The sequence below is a fragment of the Varanus komodoensis genome, unplaced genomic scaffold (assembly GCF_004798865.1).
Source record: "Varanus komodoensis strain SLA01 unplaced genomic scaffold, ASM479886v1 scaffold2, whole genome shotgun sequence".
Classification (NCBI taxonomy): Eukaryota; Metazoa; Chordata; class Lepidosauria; order Squamata; family Varanidae; genus Varanus; species Varanus komodoensis.
This window is the reverse complement of record NW_025335568.1, coordinates 30,912,872-30,932,946: the sequence shown is the minus strand read 5'-3', so window position 1 is coordinate 30,932,946 and position 20,075 is coordinate 30,912,872. Positions and strand designations below refer to the sequence as shown.

General features: G+C 37.1%; 1 protein-coding gene across 5 annotated transcripts in view; it reads left to right on the top strand.

Moving 5' to 3' along the window:
* The window catches only part of SCLT1 (sodium channel and clathrin linker 1), a 72,397-nt gene that overhangs the window by 29,102 nt on the left and 23,220 nt on the right, over positions 1–20,075 (top strand). For all 5 annotated transcript variants that reach the window (XM_044429709.1, XM_044429710.1, XM_044429707.1 and 2 more), the window contains 7 exons: positions 3,699–3,876; positions 4,823–4,921; positions 8,488–8,559; positions 11,923–11,997; positions 15,337–15,482; positions 18,214–18,406; positions 19,618–19,814. In XM_044429709.1, the coding sequence (XP_044285644.1) occupies positions 3,699–3,876; positions 4,823–4,921; positions 8,488–8,559; positions 11,923–11,997; positions 15,337–15,482; positions 18,214–18,406; positions 19,618–19,814 (960 nt within the window). The remainder of the gene's footprint in view (positions 1–3,698; positions 3,877–4,822; positions 4,922–8,487; positions 8,560–11,922; positions 11,998–15,336; positions 15,483–18,213; positions 18,407–19,617; positions 19,815–20,075) is intronic.

Below are 20,075 nucleotides of genomic sequence, written 5' to 3'. Positions count from 1 at the left end.
TCATGAATGGGGCGAATTTATATCTGAAATGGAGCAATATATTTGAATATTTTCAATTTTAGAACAGTGTACTGTAGCCTATGTTGACTGGTGAACAAAAAGCTGTTTTAATTTCTCTTTGTTTATTTTTGATACTGCCTTTTCACCCAAATCATAAGGCAGCTAGCAATTAAATCCAGATTAAACAAATCATAATTAAACACAGCATAAAGACAAATAAATTGAAAACATGACAACAGAAGAAATAAATAGTACCAAGCAATTAAGCAGTTTACATTAACATTTGGCAGATCTTTGCTGTCAAATCATTTCCAACTTATAGCGACCCTATGAATGAATGTTTTGCTCCTCTCAGCTATTCCAAATGCAAGAGGGCTTCATTTATAAAATATTTCTCTTATTTGATCTTCATTTTTATTTTTGCCCTCAAGTTTCTCTAACATCCTTGTCTTTTCCAGTGAGTCTTGCCTTTTCATACTGTGCCTACAGTATGACAGACTCAATTTGCTCCAGGGCAAGTTCTGACTTGATGTGATCTAGGTCCTACTTGTTCAGTCAAAGGTATTTATAAAGCTCTCAGTCAGTACCATGTTTTGAACACTTCATATTTCTTTCTGTCAGCTTTCATATGCACCACAGAGTGATCGGGAATACATCAGTGTGAATGATCTTGGCCTTCATCTCCCATGAAATGACCTTATCCTTCATGATGTTTTTAGTTCCTTCACTACTGCTCTTCCAAATCTCACTGTTCTTCTAATTTCTTGGCTGCAGTTTTCATCTGACTGATCCAGGTTGCAGAATATTTCACAGCTTCAGTTAACATGAAAGTTGTGTAATCCTTCCGTGTTTTGTTAACATTCAGCAGCAGTCCTGCTTTTGCAGTTCTTCTTTCACTTCTGTCAGGAGTCATTTCAATTTACTGCTGCTTTCTGTCAGGAATAGAGTACCATTTGTATTATCTTGAATTATTCATGTATCTTCCATCAATTTTCACTGCTTCCTTTGATCCTAATCTAACTTTTTGCATGGTATGTTCTGCATACAAATTTAACAGATAGGGAGATAAAATGCACCCTTGTCTGACACCCTTGCCTACAAGAAACTGTTCTGTTTCTCCATATGCTGTGAAAACAGCACTTACTTGACCACAATGCAGGTTGCATATCAGGATGATCAAGTGCACTCATACCATGTACTACAATGTGTAACTGCTCTGTTTCTTACAGTTCCCAGTTTGTCTTTATGCATACTTCTCAGCTTTCTTGTTCCAGTTGTATGCATTGTGCAGCATCTGACTTTTGTTTTGCCTTTCCGCATGTCAGACATTTGACCTCCTTTCAGCTTTGAACTAGTTGCATCATTGGTGACAGTGTTCTTCATACTTTGTCCTTTGCTTTTTCCCAGTACCTGGTTAGTGCCCTCTAATCTGAGAGTCTCATCTTCTGGCACTATTTCTTATTTCATCTTGGATTATTTCATCATAGGATTTTCAAAGTAAGAATAATCAGAAGTGGTTTGCCATTTACTAACCAGAGTTAGGTTTTGAAAGGTCCTCTGTCAGTTTCATCTTCAACTTCCACTGCTGCCCAGTAGTTGCCTGCCTGAATAATAACTGCCTTTGTTCGCTAGTGGAAGGACAACAAAAAGGAGACCAACGTAACCTCCCTCAGCTGAACCTGAATGGGGCCAACAAGAAAACCCACTGTTTGGGTTCCTCCCATTAGCAGTGTATATAATACATCACACCAAAACATGTTTAAGGGATCTCTTTTACAGTTTGGTATAGTGCTGAGGCTCATTTCAAAGAAATTTTCAAGCCTCCAAAAATTTGCTGGTCCAGTTAGTGTGACCCTTTACTTCATTTAGCTTTTTCATTATAAAAATATCACTATCGCAGTCTGTTGAATAGCTTCAGGGAATGTTGGTTTCAGTAGGAATACCACACTGGAAATACACTAATATCTATTAACAGAGACTTTCTTTTTTGGAAAAAGGTGTAAGCCAAACACTATGAGGGCACATTTTTTTATATTCAGTCTTTTTGCCTTAAAATAGTTTGGCCCATTAATCAGCTTGATAGCTGAGGTGCAAAATTGTATTTTAGTAATACAATTTAGTAATGTCAGCAATATCACATATTTCAACATCTGTTTCCATTGTTTTGAATCTGTTGAATTTTCTCCTTATATATCCTAATACACTTGATGAAAACTGTAAAGTGGTTGTCTCATAGTCTTTCTACCCTGTAGAGCTCAATTTCAGAGTAGGCGGGAGAGAGATGCCTTGTATCTTGGCAGTGCCAATCTCCTGCCCTCATCACCCAAAAACTCCTCTTTTAAGGTTGTACCTCTTAGAGATGCAGCTGGCATGGTTCTTTCTACACCAGCTCTGTTGGGTAGGAGGGAAGGTACTCTGAGTATAGATACCCAACTCTGAGGTCAAAGCTGTTCTCCAACTTCTGAGTTGGGAATCTGAACAATCCAGTAGCCCTCTAGACATGTCTAAGGTAATAGGATTTCTGTACCTGCCTAGTCCCAATTCATTGTCTTTGGCTATAAAAGTAGCTTTCCAGTCAAGGCCATATATAACAACACTGAATGATATGATACAAAGCTTGATTGTCAACAGCTATTCAATTAAAAATTTGTAGTAGGAGAATATGTAGTAATTTCTGAAAGTACTGGCTATACACTTTCAGGAAGAGAAAATAAGTGTCATTTAAGCTTCAATTTATGCTATTCAGAATTCTGAGAAAACAGTTCTATTGTACAAGCCTGAACATTCTAGTCATAATATAATAAAGTCAATATAATCTTGCCCAGGAATTTCTTGCAGTGACATAGCCAGCATTAAAAAGTAAAGCTAAGAAATGGCTGAGATACAGGAGCTTTAAAGTGTAGCTTTAATTTGCTTGTAGCCATTATTTGTGCAAGTACAATACACTTTTTTTTTCCTTTTGCTGTATTAGATTCTATCAAAACTTAAAGGAAGTAAAACATTTGTTTGACTTCTGTAAAATAGTAATGAAATCCTATTTGCACCAATTATCTCTTAAGTAGAAATATAAAAGGCAAAGCAAATGGAAGTTTTAAAGAGTTATTCTATAGTATTATTAAGTGATATTTCTATAGTTGTAGAACTCTCTTTGTTCTAGTTACAAACTACACAGATTTTAGTTGGATGTTTTGTAAGTATTCAGTAAAGAGATAAATATAAGTTTACTCTTAGCTTGCGTTCAAATTAGTTAAGCACTGTACCCCTAGTGGAAGTAAATATTTGTAAGAAGTTGACATCTGCCTTCTTGGCTTCCTTGATATTGGAGTCCCAGTAAAATGAATTAGTTGAGTACATACAGATTTAGATTCAGCAAATCAAAAAGAGCCCACTCAAATACAACCTTAGGGTTTTAAAAACTCTGTCTACAATAGTCAAAGTTGTAAACATTAATTTAATAACCATATTCAAGTTTGAAGGAGGCTTCTGTTTTCTTTCCACTTAGGCAACTGAAGTCTGATCTTTAACACGAAATAAAAAATCCAGGACTCCTCCAAAATAGTAAACCTGCATGATCTGGGGAGGTTTAAGGAAGAACTCGTAAAAACTTGTACTCCCTATTCACTATCTGAGAGCTATTGTAATTCATTTTTGTCTAAATTTAATTCTATCACTTGTGGAATCATTCGTTCAATATACAGGCTTTGTGTAGCTGTTCAAGATTCTAAACAACTAAGAACAGAAAGAACAAACCTAGAAAAACAAATCCAGGAATTGCAATCAAAATGCTCAAATATAGAAGGAGAAAAGTATGATGCTGTAGAAAAAGTTCGTCACACCTTGCAACTCTTAGAAGAAGCAAATCTGCAAAAGAGTCAGGTAAAGCAAAGTTCAAGGCATTGATCTTAATATCTGGATTTTATACAACTTCAATAACCCTCAAGTTAATCTTTCTGAAATAATTCAATTAGTATTATTGGCTAGCATTATTTTGTTTTAATTTGTTTGTTTTAATCTTGTAAGGAATGCATAATTTTCTGTATTTTTAGAAGTGATGCTAATGCATTTCAGTTCAAAATAAATTATGCTTGGAATAGCGCTTTAAAGCACTCATATTTTGACAATCCAAAGTATAATTTCCTGACTTGGAAGGATGGTTGGGTGGGCGGAAGAGAAGAGTTGTTTTACCTGCCTCCTGCATGCAAGACTAAGATTGATGGGAGAAGAGGATTGGCAGTTGGTGAATGTTGCACTTAATGGATACAACAAAACAAGAAGATAAGGTTGTGCTGAACTACTGGATAATTTCTCAGGTTATCAGTTTACCTTGGAAGATAGTAAATTACTCAGATTTTGATCTGTTGGTAATGGGATTCAAATAACATTTCCATAATTCCAAAATGAAAAGAAAGCTGTTTAAGACCAGGAAAGATGCAGCACTGAGCTAGGCATATGCTTTTTGTGTATGTTTCTTCTGGAAAGAGGTTCTTCCATTTTGAATGCTTTGATATACATGTTTTGGGTTGTTGTTGCAACAAAAATAACATCTGCAATTAGGACCATTTAAGAAACTCCTTTATTGCATTTATAAAATACAAAGCACATTATTAGCTGGAGTTACACTGATCTACTTACAAAAATGTGGAAGAATCCAAAACTTATTAAACATGTATTTTAAACAACAGAGTTTGGAGCAGGTAAGTAAGTATACCTACCACATTTATTTTCTAGAAAGTCACTATTTTCTATATTATTGAAAGTTGTGGCTTGGCTTATCCTCTACAATAAGATTTTACTGGCATATTCCTCTTATTTCCCACTCTAGGCTATGGTAGCTGAGAAACAAAAAGAAGAGGAAATTGAAAATATGAAGGAAGCAGTTTCTCAGTTGCTTCAAGATGCTGCTTCAAGAACTAGAAAGGAAGTGAGTTACCATGCTTCTGTATTCTTATTTATTTACTTATTTACTTACTTACCATGTATTTATAGTCCCCTGATTAACCCGACAGGGCTCTCTAAGTGGCAAACAACAATAAAATACAGACCCACATTGCAATTCTTAGTTACGGCAGGCAGGGGGATGCTGCTAGAAGTAGAATGAGCTCATGCAGACAAACAGTTGGTAAAATCAGGTCCCAAAATATCTGTGAAAGAGAACAGATTTTGCCTGGCACTGAAATGAAAGTAGTGATGGCACCTGGCAGACCTCTCTAAGCAGTCCACTTCAAAGGTGGTGGAAGCCACCAAGAAGGCCTTCTTCTAATTGCCATCCCTTTGATTTCCTTCAGGGATGGTTCTTTCAGAGGGACCTCATTCCCAGATCTCAGTGGGTGGGTGTATATGGGGAAAGGCATTTCTTCAAGTAACCAGGTCTCAAGCTGTTTAGTGCTTTACAAGTTAAAAGAAGCACTTTAAATTGGGCCAAGGCTTCAATTGACAACCAGTGCAATTTATATAAAATAGGTGTTATATGAGCTCGCAAACTGATAGTCAACACCAGATGCGCAGCCCTATTTTAGACTAGTTGAAGTCTCCAAATAAGACATTTTTTCTATTAAAAATAGCATAAATAGTACGAATACTTTAAAACTAATTTTTTTATATAAATGTGAAATTGATATTGATGGGCATATATTTCTTTCTGGATGCTTGATATTAGATTTAAATAACATTATTTGCTGAATGAAGAACTCCTACTGTTCCTACTAAACAATGTATTTCAGGCAAATTCAGTTCTATCAAAGCCATTACAAATGTTTAAATTAAATATTTTATGTTTGAAGAACTTAAGCTGCAAATTGGAATGAAGCTTCATAATTGAAATGAAAAATATGCTATATTTTAGTGTTACAGATATATACCTTATCTGAGACATTTGTGCAAGTGCATTTTTAGTACAAGTAAATTCTAATAGGGTTTAAACTGACCAATAACGGGGTATATCCAACATTATGCTAGTTGGAAAAAACCAAGAGTTAGTATTGCAACTAGTACAGATAACACCATTTAATGAAGTTGTAATGAGTTCTGCAACAACTTGCACAAGCAGAATAAAAGTATTAGATGTTACACTTGTGCACTGATAAATACAGGGTTTTTGCAAGTGGTAGAAGCTTTGTACTAGTGGAATGACACTATTAGATATAACCCCTTGTCCCTTTTTTTCTTTCTTGGTAGCTGCTTATTACCATAAGTGGTGGCAAAAGTGTACTTCAAATAAAGACGCTTTACCCCTGCTTAGAAAAGTTACTTTGTCAGTCTGGCAAATATGAAGCTTTGATACTGGAAACCAAAATGGCTGTCATGAAGTCATATTGTGTGTCTACTGTGAGATATATAACCCATTATGTATTTTCTGAGTCATACCTTTTTATGCTTCAGTAGAATCAGTGATGCTATTGACTTCACTGTAATATTTTAACTGCTCTCATTAACAAGATTAGCTTGAGGTTTTTAGCTTAGGATAATCTGAAACAGAAAAGCTTTGATGCAGCAATATTGTGCATCATTAAGTATCTAATACTGAACAAAATTGTAAGTTTGCATCAGCTCATCTCTAAATCTAAAAGTCTAGTTATGACAGAAAAAATAATATGCTTGATGTATTTATTATTGCATATATCTCACATTTTTTTCTTCTTGCTAGGAACTCTAGGCAGTTTACAAGGTTCTCCTCTCCATTTTATCTTCAGATGAGGTAGGCCTGACTGAGACTCAGTGATTGGCTCAACGTCACTCAATGAGCTTCATGGTCAAGCAGAGACCAGAATCCAGTTCTGTTGAGTCCAACAGGCTTAATCACACATTTATTTATTTAAAACATTTCTATGCCGCCCCCATTGCAACAAAGCCTCGGGGCGACTCACAACGTACATTGGCTATCGAACATCACACTGGCTCCATTTTCTCCTTGGAACTAGGTTTTGAACCATAATAAATCCCTAGTTAGTGAGGCTAGATTTAAATCATGATTTTCTAGATAATTTGCATGCCTGCCTGCCTTACCCATAGGTAGGGGAACTTCATTAAAATATTCCCAGACTGGGTCTCTTTATGACCTCCCTTCATTATACATTTTCTCCTCCAGGGAAAGAATGATATGATATGCACAAAAACATCCAAAGACCTGTGGAGTATTCTGCTCAAAAGTGTTCACTTTCATTTTTACTACTTGCCCCACCCTCCTCACACTTAGCTTCTTGTACAGATCTGTTCTATTTCCAATGATGATCTTCTATTCATTGAATTTTAAAAATTTACCACTGAAGAGGTAGGAGGTTGATTCTGCGTACAAAGATTTGCAAAGGAATAATAGGATTAAGGTCTTTTTCAATTTTTTTGCTGTAAAGAGGTATGTGATTTCTGCAGACGTAAATTCACAGTTTTGAGAACTGTAAAGTAATATCTTCTAGACAGAAAAATTGCATAAATATCCAGCCTCATACTAGATAATTAAAAACTAATCTTTATCTCATGATGTGTCTTAAATAGAAAACTATATTTAGGTAGAATTTTCCTCAAAAAGTGTTTTATTTTTTAAAATCCAATTTAAATAAAAATCCAATTTAAAATTTAGAAATCTTTCTTTTTAGGTTAATTCATTGATTTTTGTCCAGTCAGTCCAGAAGTAAGCATACTATCCTACAGGTTTGGCGCTTGAATTCACTGAAGGCCAAACCCCTCCCACAGCCAGCTTAGAAATATGCCAGCTGTTCCCCTTGAGGTTCTACCTGAGCCTTGGAGTAGGGGAAAGGACATGTCAGAGAGCAGAATAGGAAGAAGCATGAATCACATAGTTTGCACCAATTCCAATCAGTGTTCCAGCCTCCTGTCCTCTCCTTCCTCTGGCACTAAATATGAAAACATCTGTCTAGATAACACACAGAGCATAAAGCATGGTAGTAGTGGAGAGTGCCACGGCCATGTCTAAATCCAGTGTCAGCGTCCAAGTTGCCATAGGAGTGATAGAGTTGAGCCCTAAATGTGCATTCTAAGTTGCCATCCTGTATTGTTATATTGCAGCTTTAACCATGGCTTGCCAGATTAGGAATAAGACTTTTCATACATGGGTAAACCAAACTGAAACAAACTTTTGCCACTAATGATAATGAGTTGCTTATGGCATGATATATTTGTTTTCATAGCATTTTAAAAAACTAATAGAAAGCTGTGACATCTAGTGCTTAAATTCATAAAATGTGAAAGAGCCAAAAAGTGCTTGCCATATGTCTTATAGCACCTTATTTTTAATATTTTATTTTAGGAAGTATTTCCAGAAATGTATGTCCAGAAGTGTATTTAAAAATGTAGGACATGCTATTTCACACAACAATATATAAATGAAATGCATAATATTATAGTTACTTTTATCCCGCTATATATCTCAACATCATTAAACCAGTTCTGTCTGTTCATTGTAGCACTAGTAATACTTTGTTTGCTTGGCTGTTGCATCCTAAATAATAATGTAATCATTTTTTTTAAATATAGGTGGAAAATGAAAGGAAAAGGTATAATATACAGATTTCCCGATTAACAGAAGAACTAACAGCACTTCAAATGGTATGTTTTTGTATTTTGCAGAAACTGTTTGATTTCAGTTTCAACTTCTAGGAAAAAATGTGGGTTGTTTCATGAATTAAAATCTTCCCGTTTTTTCTCATACATTGGAGAAATATAAATTCAAAGGCTAATGATGTGACATGAAAAAATTCCAGTGTTTTATTTTCCTCTAGAAAAAATAGTAATTCTAAAAATTGACTGGCTTCTTAAATTCATTAATGACTTTGTTTGCACAACACAGCTTTGGGTAACCAACTATGGTGGGTTGTTCTGTCTTTCCAACCCAGAATAGTTTCTGTAGGGTAGCTTACCCTGTCTTGTTCTAGGGGATGTTCAATCCACGGTGAATTATATCAAGCATACCTGGGAGAGTAATTTTATTGTGGGTTGTAGAGAATGGCTACAGAGCTTTTTTTTTTAAAGGAGTAAAACCTTTATGCCACTCACGTTCCCAAGATTACCAGCAACTGCCCTTCTACTGATGCCAAAAGATACTTTGGAAGCACTGTCACATGTTCCTCATTTTTTTTCCTTAGAAGAAATCCTAAAAATACACAATTGAAATCTCTTATTTTCATCTCTTGAAAAATGTGAACACATTTTGTTGTTTTGCCAAGTGTACATTTACAGCTATCTAGTACGAGGTGAGACTGTACATAGACAGCTTTGTGCACAGTTTCCTGAAACTAAATGCTTAGTTGTCAATGGCAAGTTACCAGTAAAGGGCAAAAGAGCAGAGAAAGGAGGTGCACCAAAATAAGGTGGTGGTGGACATTTCACCTCCTTGCCAAAAATTTTAAGAGTTGAAGTGATAATTGACAGTGTCCTCTACCTTTTCAACATTCTCCAATGTCTGCAGCCACTCCAAAAAGGTGAAAAATTAAGTCCTATCCCCCTTTTTGAAACAGTTATTGAAAATGAACAAATGTCCCCATCATTTACTTCTCAGCTATTACATTTGCATATATATCCGTCTGCGTGTATGTATTTGAAGTATCAGAGAATCACAGTACTCACAGCACTACCTCCAAAAAGGAAGCAAAGTATGTTGTGGCAGAAGGAGCATCTCCCTTTTCTGGAGTAGTTGGAGACATGGGGAACTGTAGGAAAGATGGAGAGCGCTGAAAACTCTTACTGCACAATTAGAATTGGGAGGATTACATTGCTAAATAGGTGATAGTGCCTCTGCACTCTTTTGGTGGAACCTACTTTCCCTGCTTTTTCCTCATTTACTGTACCTTTTCTGTTGACAACTAGACAGATGACAGCTGGCAACTGTGTGCAAGTTAGCCAGTATACAGTTTTGCCTTGTTCTGCCTTTGCTCCCTTTGACAACTGAAACAGACAGGGGAATTAACCAGGCAGTAGTTCTTTGTGGTCTCTATGCATCACACATATGGGCTCTTCGACTACATGGACCCTATTGTTGATGTGAATACACAGATGACCACTCAGAGAATGACAGTTACACTTTAAGCAACTTGCCTTACTCACTTGCACATTTGCGAAAGGCTGACAAAAGTTTAAAAAAATGGACAATATCCAGGCCACAAAAATAAGAGAATGCAACCCCAATTGTATTATTTGACACTGTGTAACTTAGCCCCCAATATCTACATCTCCATGACAGAAATTTGTAAGGCCACATCTTTTCTTTTCCAGCAGTACTTTCTGTTTCTGTTTCTCTAGTCTGCAAAGCTATACATTTAGTTAGCATGTCCAGTCACCTATGCTAACCTGGAAAGGAGCAAGCCTGCAGCCAGATGGATGACTACATGTGGAAGTAGAGCAGGGACTCAGTGACACTATAGGCCCCTTCCAACTCTAGTATTCTATTTTAGAACCAATAGACTGAAAAATATTTTATTGCATGGGCACTGCTTTCTTGGGTAGCAAAAGAAGTTAGCCCATTGTGGGATCCTTTATACGCACAGACTCAGAAGTAACCTAGGAAATAACAGAAGTTCTGGTCTGTGTGCTTACTGGAGTTTCAGCCTATGCCTGGGGGGTGGAGGGCAGGAACAAGGAGATAGTGATTTTGGCACCCCTGGAAGAGTTGGTTAGTAAAGGGACAAAATCACTGAAGAGACAAGAAGAGGTGAAGAAATGAGGGCAGGGGCAAATACTACTTTTACCTCCTTCCAGCTTTGCAGGTTCCTATTTGAAATTATTTATTTAAATATTGAATTTTTATATTGCTTCTTTCCTGCATGTAAGTCAGAATTTAGAATGTCTATATAATGTATTTTCTCTCGCATGGAAACCTCAATTCCACATTTTTATTTGTGTAACTGTATAACATGCTTTATTTGCATATATCCAGTTCCAGTGTTTGAGTTATGTATTTGAGTTATACCTATTTGAGCAACATTGAGTTTTAGACCAGGCTAGACTGAAAGAAAGGTCAGTTGGTATAGAGAAATGAGATGGTAAGCATTGACAAAAACAAAGAACTAGACAAGGTGCAGTACCTTGAGTACCAGCGGCATCTCAGGGTATTTGTACAGGTACCATTTAAGAATGCCTTTTGTCATAGGATGGCATCCCTTGTTAATAAGGAAGAGCAACTGACAAATATTTTATAGTCTCACATACACAATAATCAGTGCAATTTGTTCATTCAGCTTACATAATGCAAAAATTAGTGAAAGCAGTCTCATTGTTGATTTATTTAGAGTTTTTATATACTGTTCTTTAGTAGACCCTCTCAGAATGTTACACAGCAACTAAAACAACATAAAGCATAAGACTGAAGCATTTACATAATAATCATAAAAATTCAAATATAATAAACCACAATGAACCTAAATAATAATAGCAATGATCCACAGCACACCAATCATCATATAATAAAACCAGTGTAAAATCAGAGCCTTCTATTCAGCAATTTAAGTAATGGGCAAATAAAAAGTTTTTACCTGGTGCCCAAATATCTAAAGGGTCAGTGGTAGGCACACCTGGGGAGCTGATTCCATAACTGGGGTGCCACTGCCAGGAAGACCCTTCACCTCATGGCCACCTTCCTCCAATCAGTAGGCTTTTTACAATAAATTTTATATAACTTACAGTTATCCTGTTGTTATTCAGAAAGGAAAGTCAAGGTATCAAATTGCTACACTGTAATGATGGTTCTGAACTTTACTTCTGTCTTGCAAGCAGTGAATTGCAGAAAAAAGACAGGGCACTAAAGGATAAAGAAATCTTAATGTAGGCAGAATTTGTGCTTATGTCATATGCTAAAGACAGTGCATATATTGGTGCCAGGTGCTTGATGCTTCTCCCCTGACATTGTTTGCCAAGTACAGTTACAGCAGTATGAGACTTACTGAATTTTTGAATGCCTACCCTTTGTTTCTTTGGTAGGAATGTGGTGAGAAACAGAGCCAAATTGAGCGGGCTGTCAGAGAAAGGCGAGCTGTGGAAGAAGAATTAGAGAAGGTAAAACTTACTTCCTGTTGTGCCGTTTGTATAAATCATTCTGCTTAACTTCACGGCTATATCCAGGATAATTTTCATGGGATTATATCCTAAGAAAAACATAATAATTGACATTTTCTGTAGAATAAACATAGGCAAATTATACAAACAACTCTGAGATACAGAGATACTGTTGTAATAGAATGCCTAGTTGTTCATTACAATACATTTTGTTTGCATTACATTTTTCAGATGAAAGTGCTGACATTTGCCCCTTCACGGATGCCATTGTTTGGGAGTGTCAGAGATGGATGTGGCCAGGGTTCCATTTAATCGTATTATTTTGGATAGATTTCAGTTTGTGCCATCTGATGATGTGGACAAATTACTTGGCGGTTTGAGACCACCACCTGCTCTTTGGATTCTTGCCTTTCCTGGATATGAAAAGCTGCCAGGACCGGGCTTAGCATCTGGACCTCAAAGGTGGTTAACGCATCATTGAGAAAAGGTGCAATTTCCATTGCACTTAAATAGCAAGTAGCTAAACACTTGTAAAAAAAATGGAAACCTTAATTCAGCATCTCATGGTTCTCATCCAGCATCTAATGGCCATTCTTAGATAATATACTAGAAAATGTTTGATAATACCGATTATTCAGATCCATTCCAATATGACTTCTTGGCTGGTTTTAAGTTAGAAGTACCATTGGTTCTCTGTGGTGGATGATTTACAACAGGAAATGGAAGGGGGAAATACCCCAGTTAGTTAACTTGCACCTCACAGCAGCCTTCAATACCATTAAACTTTGTATCCTGGGTCTCCTAGCTCATGTTGGACTTGGGGACATGGTGTTAATGTGTCCTTGGTCCTTTCTGGAGGTGGTGCTGTTGTGGGGTCAATTCTCACCCTCTGGCTATTGGCCTTTGGATATTTTGATTTTATTTGTTCTCCATGTTTTTTTAAAATCTACATAAAACTACTAAGAAGTCATATGGAACACCTGGAAAGTACAGGAGGCATTTCTTGCCAGAAGAATTTATTTTTTTGTTTCATCTGTTTATTAAGTGTGTTCCTTTCTGGAGGAGGCAGACCTACCTATGGTCATCCATATTCTGGTTTTATCCAGACTAGATTACTAATAATGGTGTCTTCAGCTGTTTTTAAAAAAGTTTCAGCTGGTGCACATGCCTGCCTTGAAGAGGCTTTGCCTCAAAAAACAGTATAACAATACTATAGATAAATAAATATTATCTCTAGAGGCAACTGGCATATAGTTTAGCACTTACAGAAATATTCTGCATAGATCACAAGGCCTAGTCAGACATGGCAACATCAAGTACAGTGATAGCCAGGCTTAGCATGTTAGATTTGCCCCACTGTTGTTTACCTGCTCCTCACACCCCCACTCTGTCCATGTATCAAGGAAAGGTTTGAAGTGCGCAAGCCTATATAACACATGTAAGATGTCCTATGAGCTGTAATTGCAGGCATTAGCCAAAAATCCAATGAAACATTGAAAAGGCTGTTTTGTCAATATAACAATGAGAAGGTGGGTATAATATGTTACCATAGGTTAAACTATATGTAGTATACTGGGTTTCATTTCTTTTGCTGGGGCTTCCAGAAAGCATTTTCAGGATTGATTTAGCTGTGAATTAGAAAAGTCTATTAAAAATGTGGCCACAGTATAGAGAGAGGAATGAGTGGAATATTACTCATTTATTTCCACACAATGCTGTGTAAGATATGTGTAGAGACTTAACTGTATGAAGTGAGATTCCTTGGATTCCTTGTCATATTTCTTGCAATTAGCTCTTTGTGTGAGAAAAGCAATTCTTCTGTGTTTAAAAGCTGTTTCCTGCAAAAGAGCATTTTCCTATCATTCACCTTGTACTGTGTCTGTATTTGAAAGACAAGAATGCTAAAGTAAAAAAGAAAAAGCAGATAACCATTAAGTTGGAGTGTGCACAAAATTATAATATGGGTGAATTATGTGAAGGATACGGCATTCAACAATTTGCACAATTTATTTAAAGAATTTTATTCTGCCTTCTTGCCACATATTGGTATTTGAGGCAGCTCACAAGAAGATAAAGCCTGTGAAACAGTACAAATTCAGCAGCAGCAGACAGTAAACACTGGCTTCAATCCAGACCTTGCCTCCTGCAGACAGAAGGGCTGTTTCCATCTGTGAAAGACTTCTGATCCAGTTGAACATTTTCTGCTGGCAGAACAGGCAAGGAGGCAAGTTTTGTCAATTCCACCCTACCTCTGAGTTTCCCTATGCCACTTAACAAGATGCTCCATAGGGCTAGCGACCTTCCAGAATAGCATGGAAGTTAGTTCTGCATACTACAGATGGATACAGGAGTTTAGGACTACTTCCCACCAGCCGGAGTGTACTGAGTTGTATTCTACTCAGGCAAATTGTATCTAAAAGCCATGTTACAAGGAGAGCAAAACAGCACCAGCAGCCAACCCATAACAAATGGTAAAAAACAGAACCCTCCTATTAATTATAACCTACTAATTAATATTTGTCTGTGTGTAGTGCCTTTCTATGACTAATCAAGGCAGTTTACAAAAATTCAGATAAAAACATTAAACAAATACAAACATGATAAAACATTTTAAAACATTTAAAAAGGTTAAATTAGAAAGATGTGTCTTTACTTCCTTTATAAATGCTGAAGACTACTCACAATGTTTAGCACTGAGTAGCTAAAGCAGAGAAAGCCTTTTCTCACATGTGGAACAGACAGACCTTTGTAAGTGAGGGTTTCTTTAAAAGGGCCTCATCTGCCATTCTCAGTAACCAAGCTGGTTTGTATTAAGATAGGCAGCACTTCATATAGCCAAGCCTTGAGTTGTTTAAAGGTTAAAGAACCATCTTGAATGGAGACCAGAAACAACTGGCAATCAGTGCAGATCTTTCAGCACTGAAATAATTTGATCCTGATACTGTGCATCAGTTAGCAGAATATTTACTGCATTTTGAACCAGTTCCAGCTTCCAGATGTTCTTCAGGGTAGTACTTTGTAGAGGGAATTGCCCCATGTAGAGAGAATTGCTGTGGTATAACTTTGATGTAACCAAGACATGGATAGCTGTTGCCAGATCAGGCTGACCAATGAACATCACAGACAATCAAAATCTCAGATTATAGCCTTCATCTGATGCCTGAAAGATAGTAGAGTAGGCAGAACTCCCTTGGGAGGAGATAATCATGGTGCAAAGGAAATACTACTTTCTTGAATGAAACTAGGGTGTGAAAAGTGATTACTAATATAACACAGGTGACAATGTTATTTTTACAGAGCTCTAACTAAAACAATAAGATGCTTTTGTAATTTAATCAGATATACCGTGAAGGCAGAGGAAATGAAGACGATTATAGAAAACTAGATGAACTATACCAAAGATGTCTGAATGCTGAACGTACAAAAGATGATCTTCAACTCAGCCTGCAAACAGCACAAAACAAAATCAAACAACTGCAAATGAAGTAAGTAACTTCTGTGCACTTCAAACAGGTAATGATTTCATTCATTTGGTGGTGATGGTATAGTATGCTGTCAAATTGTCCCCAACTTATGGTGACTAATGAATGAAGACCTTCAGTATGTTCTGTCCATGGCAGCCCTGCTCAGCTATTCTAAATGCAAGGCTATGATTTCTTTTTTATATCTCTTATTTAAGTCATTCACTTATTTGTTGTTTCATCGCAAAGTCGTGCCCGACCCATCACAACCCCATGGACAACATTTCTCCAGGCCTTCCTGTCCTCCACTGTCGCCCAGAGTCCACCGAAGCCCACACCAACTGCTCCAGTGACTCCATCTAGCCACATCATCCTCTGCCATCCCCCTTATCCTTTTGCTGTCAATCATTCCCAGCATCAGGGTCTTCTCCAGGGAGTCCTTCCTTCTCATTAGGTGGCCAAAGTATTTGAGTTTCATCCTCAGTATCTGGCCTTCTAAAGAGCTGTTGGGGTTGATTTGCTTTAAGATTGACTGGTTTGATCTCTTTGCTTTCCAAGGGACTCGCAGGAGTCTTCTTCAGCACCACAATTCAAAGGCCTCAATTCTTCAGTGCTCAGTCTTTCTTATGGTCCAACTTTCACAGTCATGCATTGTCACTGGAAAAACCAGTTTTGACTATATGGACTTTTGTTGGCAGGGTGATGTCTCTGCGTTTCAGTATACTGTCTAGATTCGCCATAGCTTTCCTCTCAAGGAACAAGTCTTTTAATTTCTTGGCTGCAGTCACCATCTGCAGTGATCTTGGATTCCAAGAAAATAAAATCTGTCACAGCCTCCTTTTCTTCTCCATCTATTTGCCAGGAAGCGATAGGACCAGATCCCATGATCCATTCCCTTATACTTTGCTGTGAAGTCTCTTGAGTTAGGATTTTCATAGCTATTTTGATTGATTTGATTTGATTTGATTTATATGCTGTCCCACTAGCCATAGGCTGTCTGGCTAGTTATGTATTGCCATTCCCCCCCACCCCCTCATTGAAATGTACACATTGAAATATAGTTATGTGGGCATTTCTAACTGGTTTTTATTTTGTACTGATAGGATAAAGTTTTAAAATAAATTTCTGAAGGGTGATTTCTGATAGTTATTAATCTGGGCTCTGGATGTCTTCAGATAGATAGATATATCATCATATACTATGGTTTCAATGTACATTGAAGCCATCTTATCATCGTAAGTTTTATGTAAGGAAAGGAAGCAGGAGGGAAAATGAGTTCATGATGAGATTGTGTTTCATATGTGCCTTAAAATATTTTATGGTTGCTGACAGGATCGTGCTTGGCATCAGCTAAGAGGCCAGGAATGGCAAAGACCAAAGTCTTCCCCCCTGCTCCCCCAGTACAGCTAAATGGAAAATGGCAAAATTCTTACACAGATTTTGGTACAAGTGCGAAGGGGGCCCTGCAGCACTGTGACCATAGTGAATAGAGTCCTTCTTATACTTGTAACTTAGTAAAGCCTTTCTTTTCTTGTAATATATTCACTTCCCTTAGGCTAAGCCTGCAGCTGACTTGAGGAGCTTTTGCTTCAACTGCAGCCTGCAAAAAATTATTTCCTTTCATGAATACTAAGTGTTGAGTTTCAAAATTCATCTTCTTTATATCATACCATAGTAGAGTTATTTAAATAATGTCTTAAGGCTTTTTGTAACAGCATAGAAACTAGACATGAGTTGAAATGCTTGAATTTTTAAAAAAGTTTCTAAAAATAATACCTTCTACAAGCATACCATAAAATTCAATAGTCTCTCATATTTATTGTTGGGAGCAGGCAGTATGGCAGGCTGGCCAAGCATTCCCACAGGGTACCAGCCTTACCCCAGGTGCTGATTTAGATTCGAGTGATGAAGACTGTCTCAGTAAGATTGGGAAGCTGGATTTGGCTCAAGGTCCTCCTCAACAGGGTGAGGAGCTGGAGGTGATTAGCTCAAGTGCAGACGCTTCACCACACCAGGCAGATTCTGGAAATGGAATGAACAGCCAGCCAGTGGGAGAGGCAGCCAGGAATGAGGAGCTTCCACACTCATAATACTTCCCTCCCTCTGAACTGAACTCCATGGTAAGGCTCCAGCAGAAGCAGAAGGCCCAAAGAGATGAGCAGCATGCAGAAAGGAGGCAGCCCTACCTTCAGAAGGTCTCTTCTGTGGGTTCGGGGCTCATGTGCATTCATAAGGAGAATTCTTGGAAGTAACCACAAGTTTGGGTTCAACAAACTGCTTTGTGCACGCTAGAGATTTGGTCTGTGTGATTTGTACTAGAAGCAATAAAGAGTGTTTATAAGGAAAATGGACTGTGGCTGGCATTTGTTTGAAGGAAGAACCTTAGCTCCCAACAATTATTCCAATATATATATATTAATTATGTAATGTATAGTGCTGCCACATACATGGTTACTTAGAAGTGATCCCCTTGGGATTACTCAAGTGAAGTGTGTCTGGATTTGCAGTCTTAAAGTAGTTTTTGAGTTTGTACTGATAAATATGGAAAATGAAATCTCCAAAAAGTACATATATGGTAACATGCTTATGGGAATTGCTTTTATATGTTTGTCCTGCTACAAACCCCTGCATATTAAATGCCAATAAAATGATCATTCCACAGTTAACTCCATTCTGCTATGCATCATAAGTATTGGGCATTCTGATTAAATAATGCCCTCAATGTATTTGTATGTTTCTTTTAAACTTTATTAAGCTATGAGGAAGAGATAGGCCATTGTCGGGAAATGATCTACAAGTTGCAAAGTATTCTGGACTCTGAAAGAGAGAACTGTGGCTCAGTCAGTGAAGAACGCTTAAAACTTCAACAGGAGAATGAACAGTTTCAAAAAGAAATGGAAGAATTGAGAAAACTAGTCTTGGAGGTACAACAAGCTGCAAAATTAAAGGTATTCATGTTATAATACTTCAGATTTGATTAGGAATCCAAGAGATATAGCTATACAAAATGCAATACAATATAATAATAAAAAGACAGAAATAGTTATTAAAATTGTTTGGCAAACAAACATAATGATTAAACATTAAACCTAAAATACCTGGATAAAATGGAATGTTTTGATTTGGTGCCAAAAAGAAGGTAAGGTTACTTAATGCAAGCCAATATATTAGTCACCTTTTGTAACAGGTATTTCATCTAAATGCTTAGAAATCCTCAATACAGAACATACAATCTGCATTATTAATACATTATCCATTAATAAACACTTCAAGGTTGAATCTACCAACATCATTCCATGAATCCGGAATAGGAAGTATTTCAAATACATAACCTTACTACTGAAACTCCAAAATCTCATTTCCAGGCTTCCCATTTTTTTCCTTTTATTTTCTCTCTCTCTCTCTCTTCCACCCAGGCTTCCCATTTTCCCCTCTTTATTCTCTCTCTCTCTCTCTCTCTCTCTCTCTCTCTCTCTCTCCCCCCCCCAGCTTCCCAACCCCCCCCTTTATTCTCTGTGTGTGTGTGTGTTGGAGGGGGTGGAACATGCAGTCTTTTGTTTTGCCTGTAAATTCCTCAGTATCCTCTCTTTACTTTCCCTGTGGGAGTTGCTTTCTCTTTTTAGCAGCTGAGCTGCTCCTAATCATGTCCTCTTCACCCTTCTGGAAATAACTGCTCCCTCTTCTTTAGTAGCTCAAGTTTTCAGTACTTTGTATGGGGAATATTTGTTTGAAATAAGTGTTGTGGTTGGGTCCGTACAGACTTTAACTTTGGTACTACAATACTAAACAGAGGCTTCAAACAAAATGCTTGTTATAGAACATTAAGATACCACTGAGAAAATGAATAAACCTGTTCACCTAGAAACGGTCATTGCTCACTACAAGTATTAGCTGTTGCAGTCTATGTTTCATCAGTGAAATACTGCAAAGTACTTCAAGGCAACTGGCTTGTTAACTAGCCTATGTAAAATAAGAAAGTGCAAAGCCAAAATAATTTGCAATAAATTCTTGCAAAATGTATTTTATATATGCAATTAAAGTTCTTTAACAGCTGGATATAGTTTATTCTTACTGTATTGCGTATTGATATCTTTTAGGTCTATGGTCAAAAGAACAGAGCTGCTGTTGTTCTAGTGTGCATCTTTTATTTTTCCTACAGATAAGCACAATGGAAAATGAACATTTAATAAAAGAGCATGGATTTGAAGCTCGACTGAAAGAGTTGGAAGATGTGAATCAAAATTCCACAGCTGAGTTGAGACACTTGTTGATAGCTCAACAGAAAGCAACTAACCGATGGAAGGAGGAAACAAAGAAACTAACAGAAGTGTCAGAAGCCAGAATAAATAGTTTAAAGTGAGTTATCTTTTCCCCCTTTGTATACAAGCAGTAGTATGTAGATACATTGAGAACAGCATTCCATACTGGGATAGTAGGTATTGTGATACAGGTTAGTTTTTAGGTATTGTGATACAGCTGGTTTTTAATTAATGTCATTCAGTTTTGTGACTGTCCTGAAATATTAGCTGCAACAGAATTAATCATGGAAGTAGGATAAACTCTTTCCAGTGGATAAACAGTGCTACCAGAAATTTAACTTCATTTCCACATATCTAT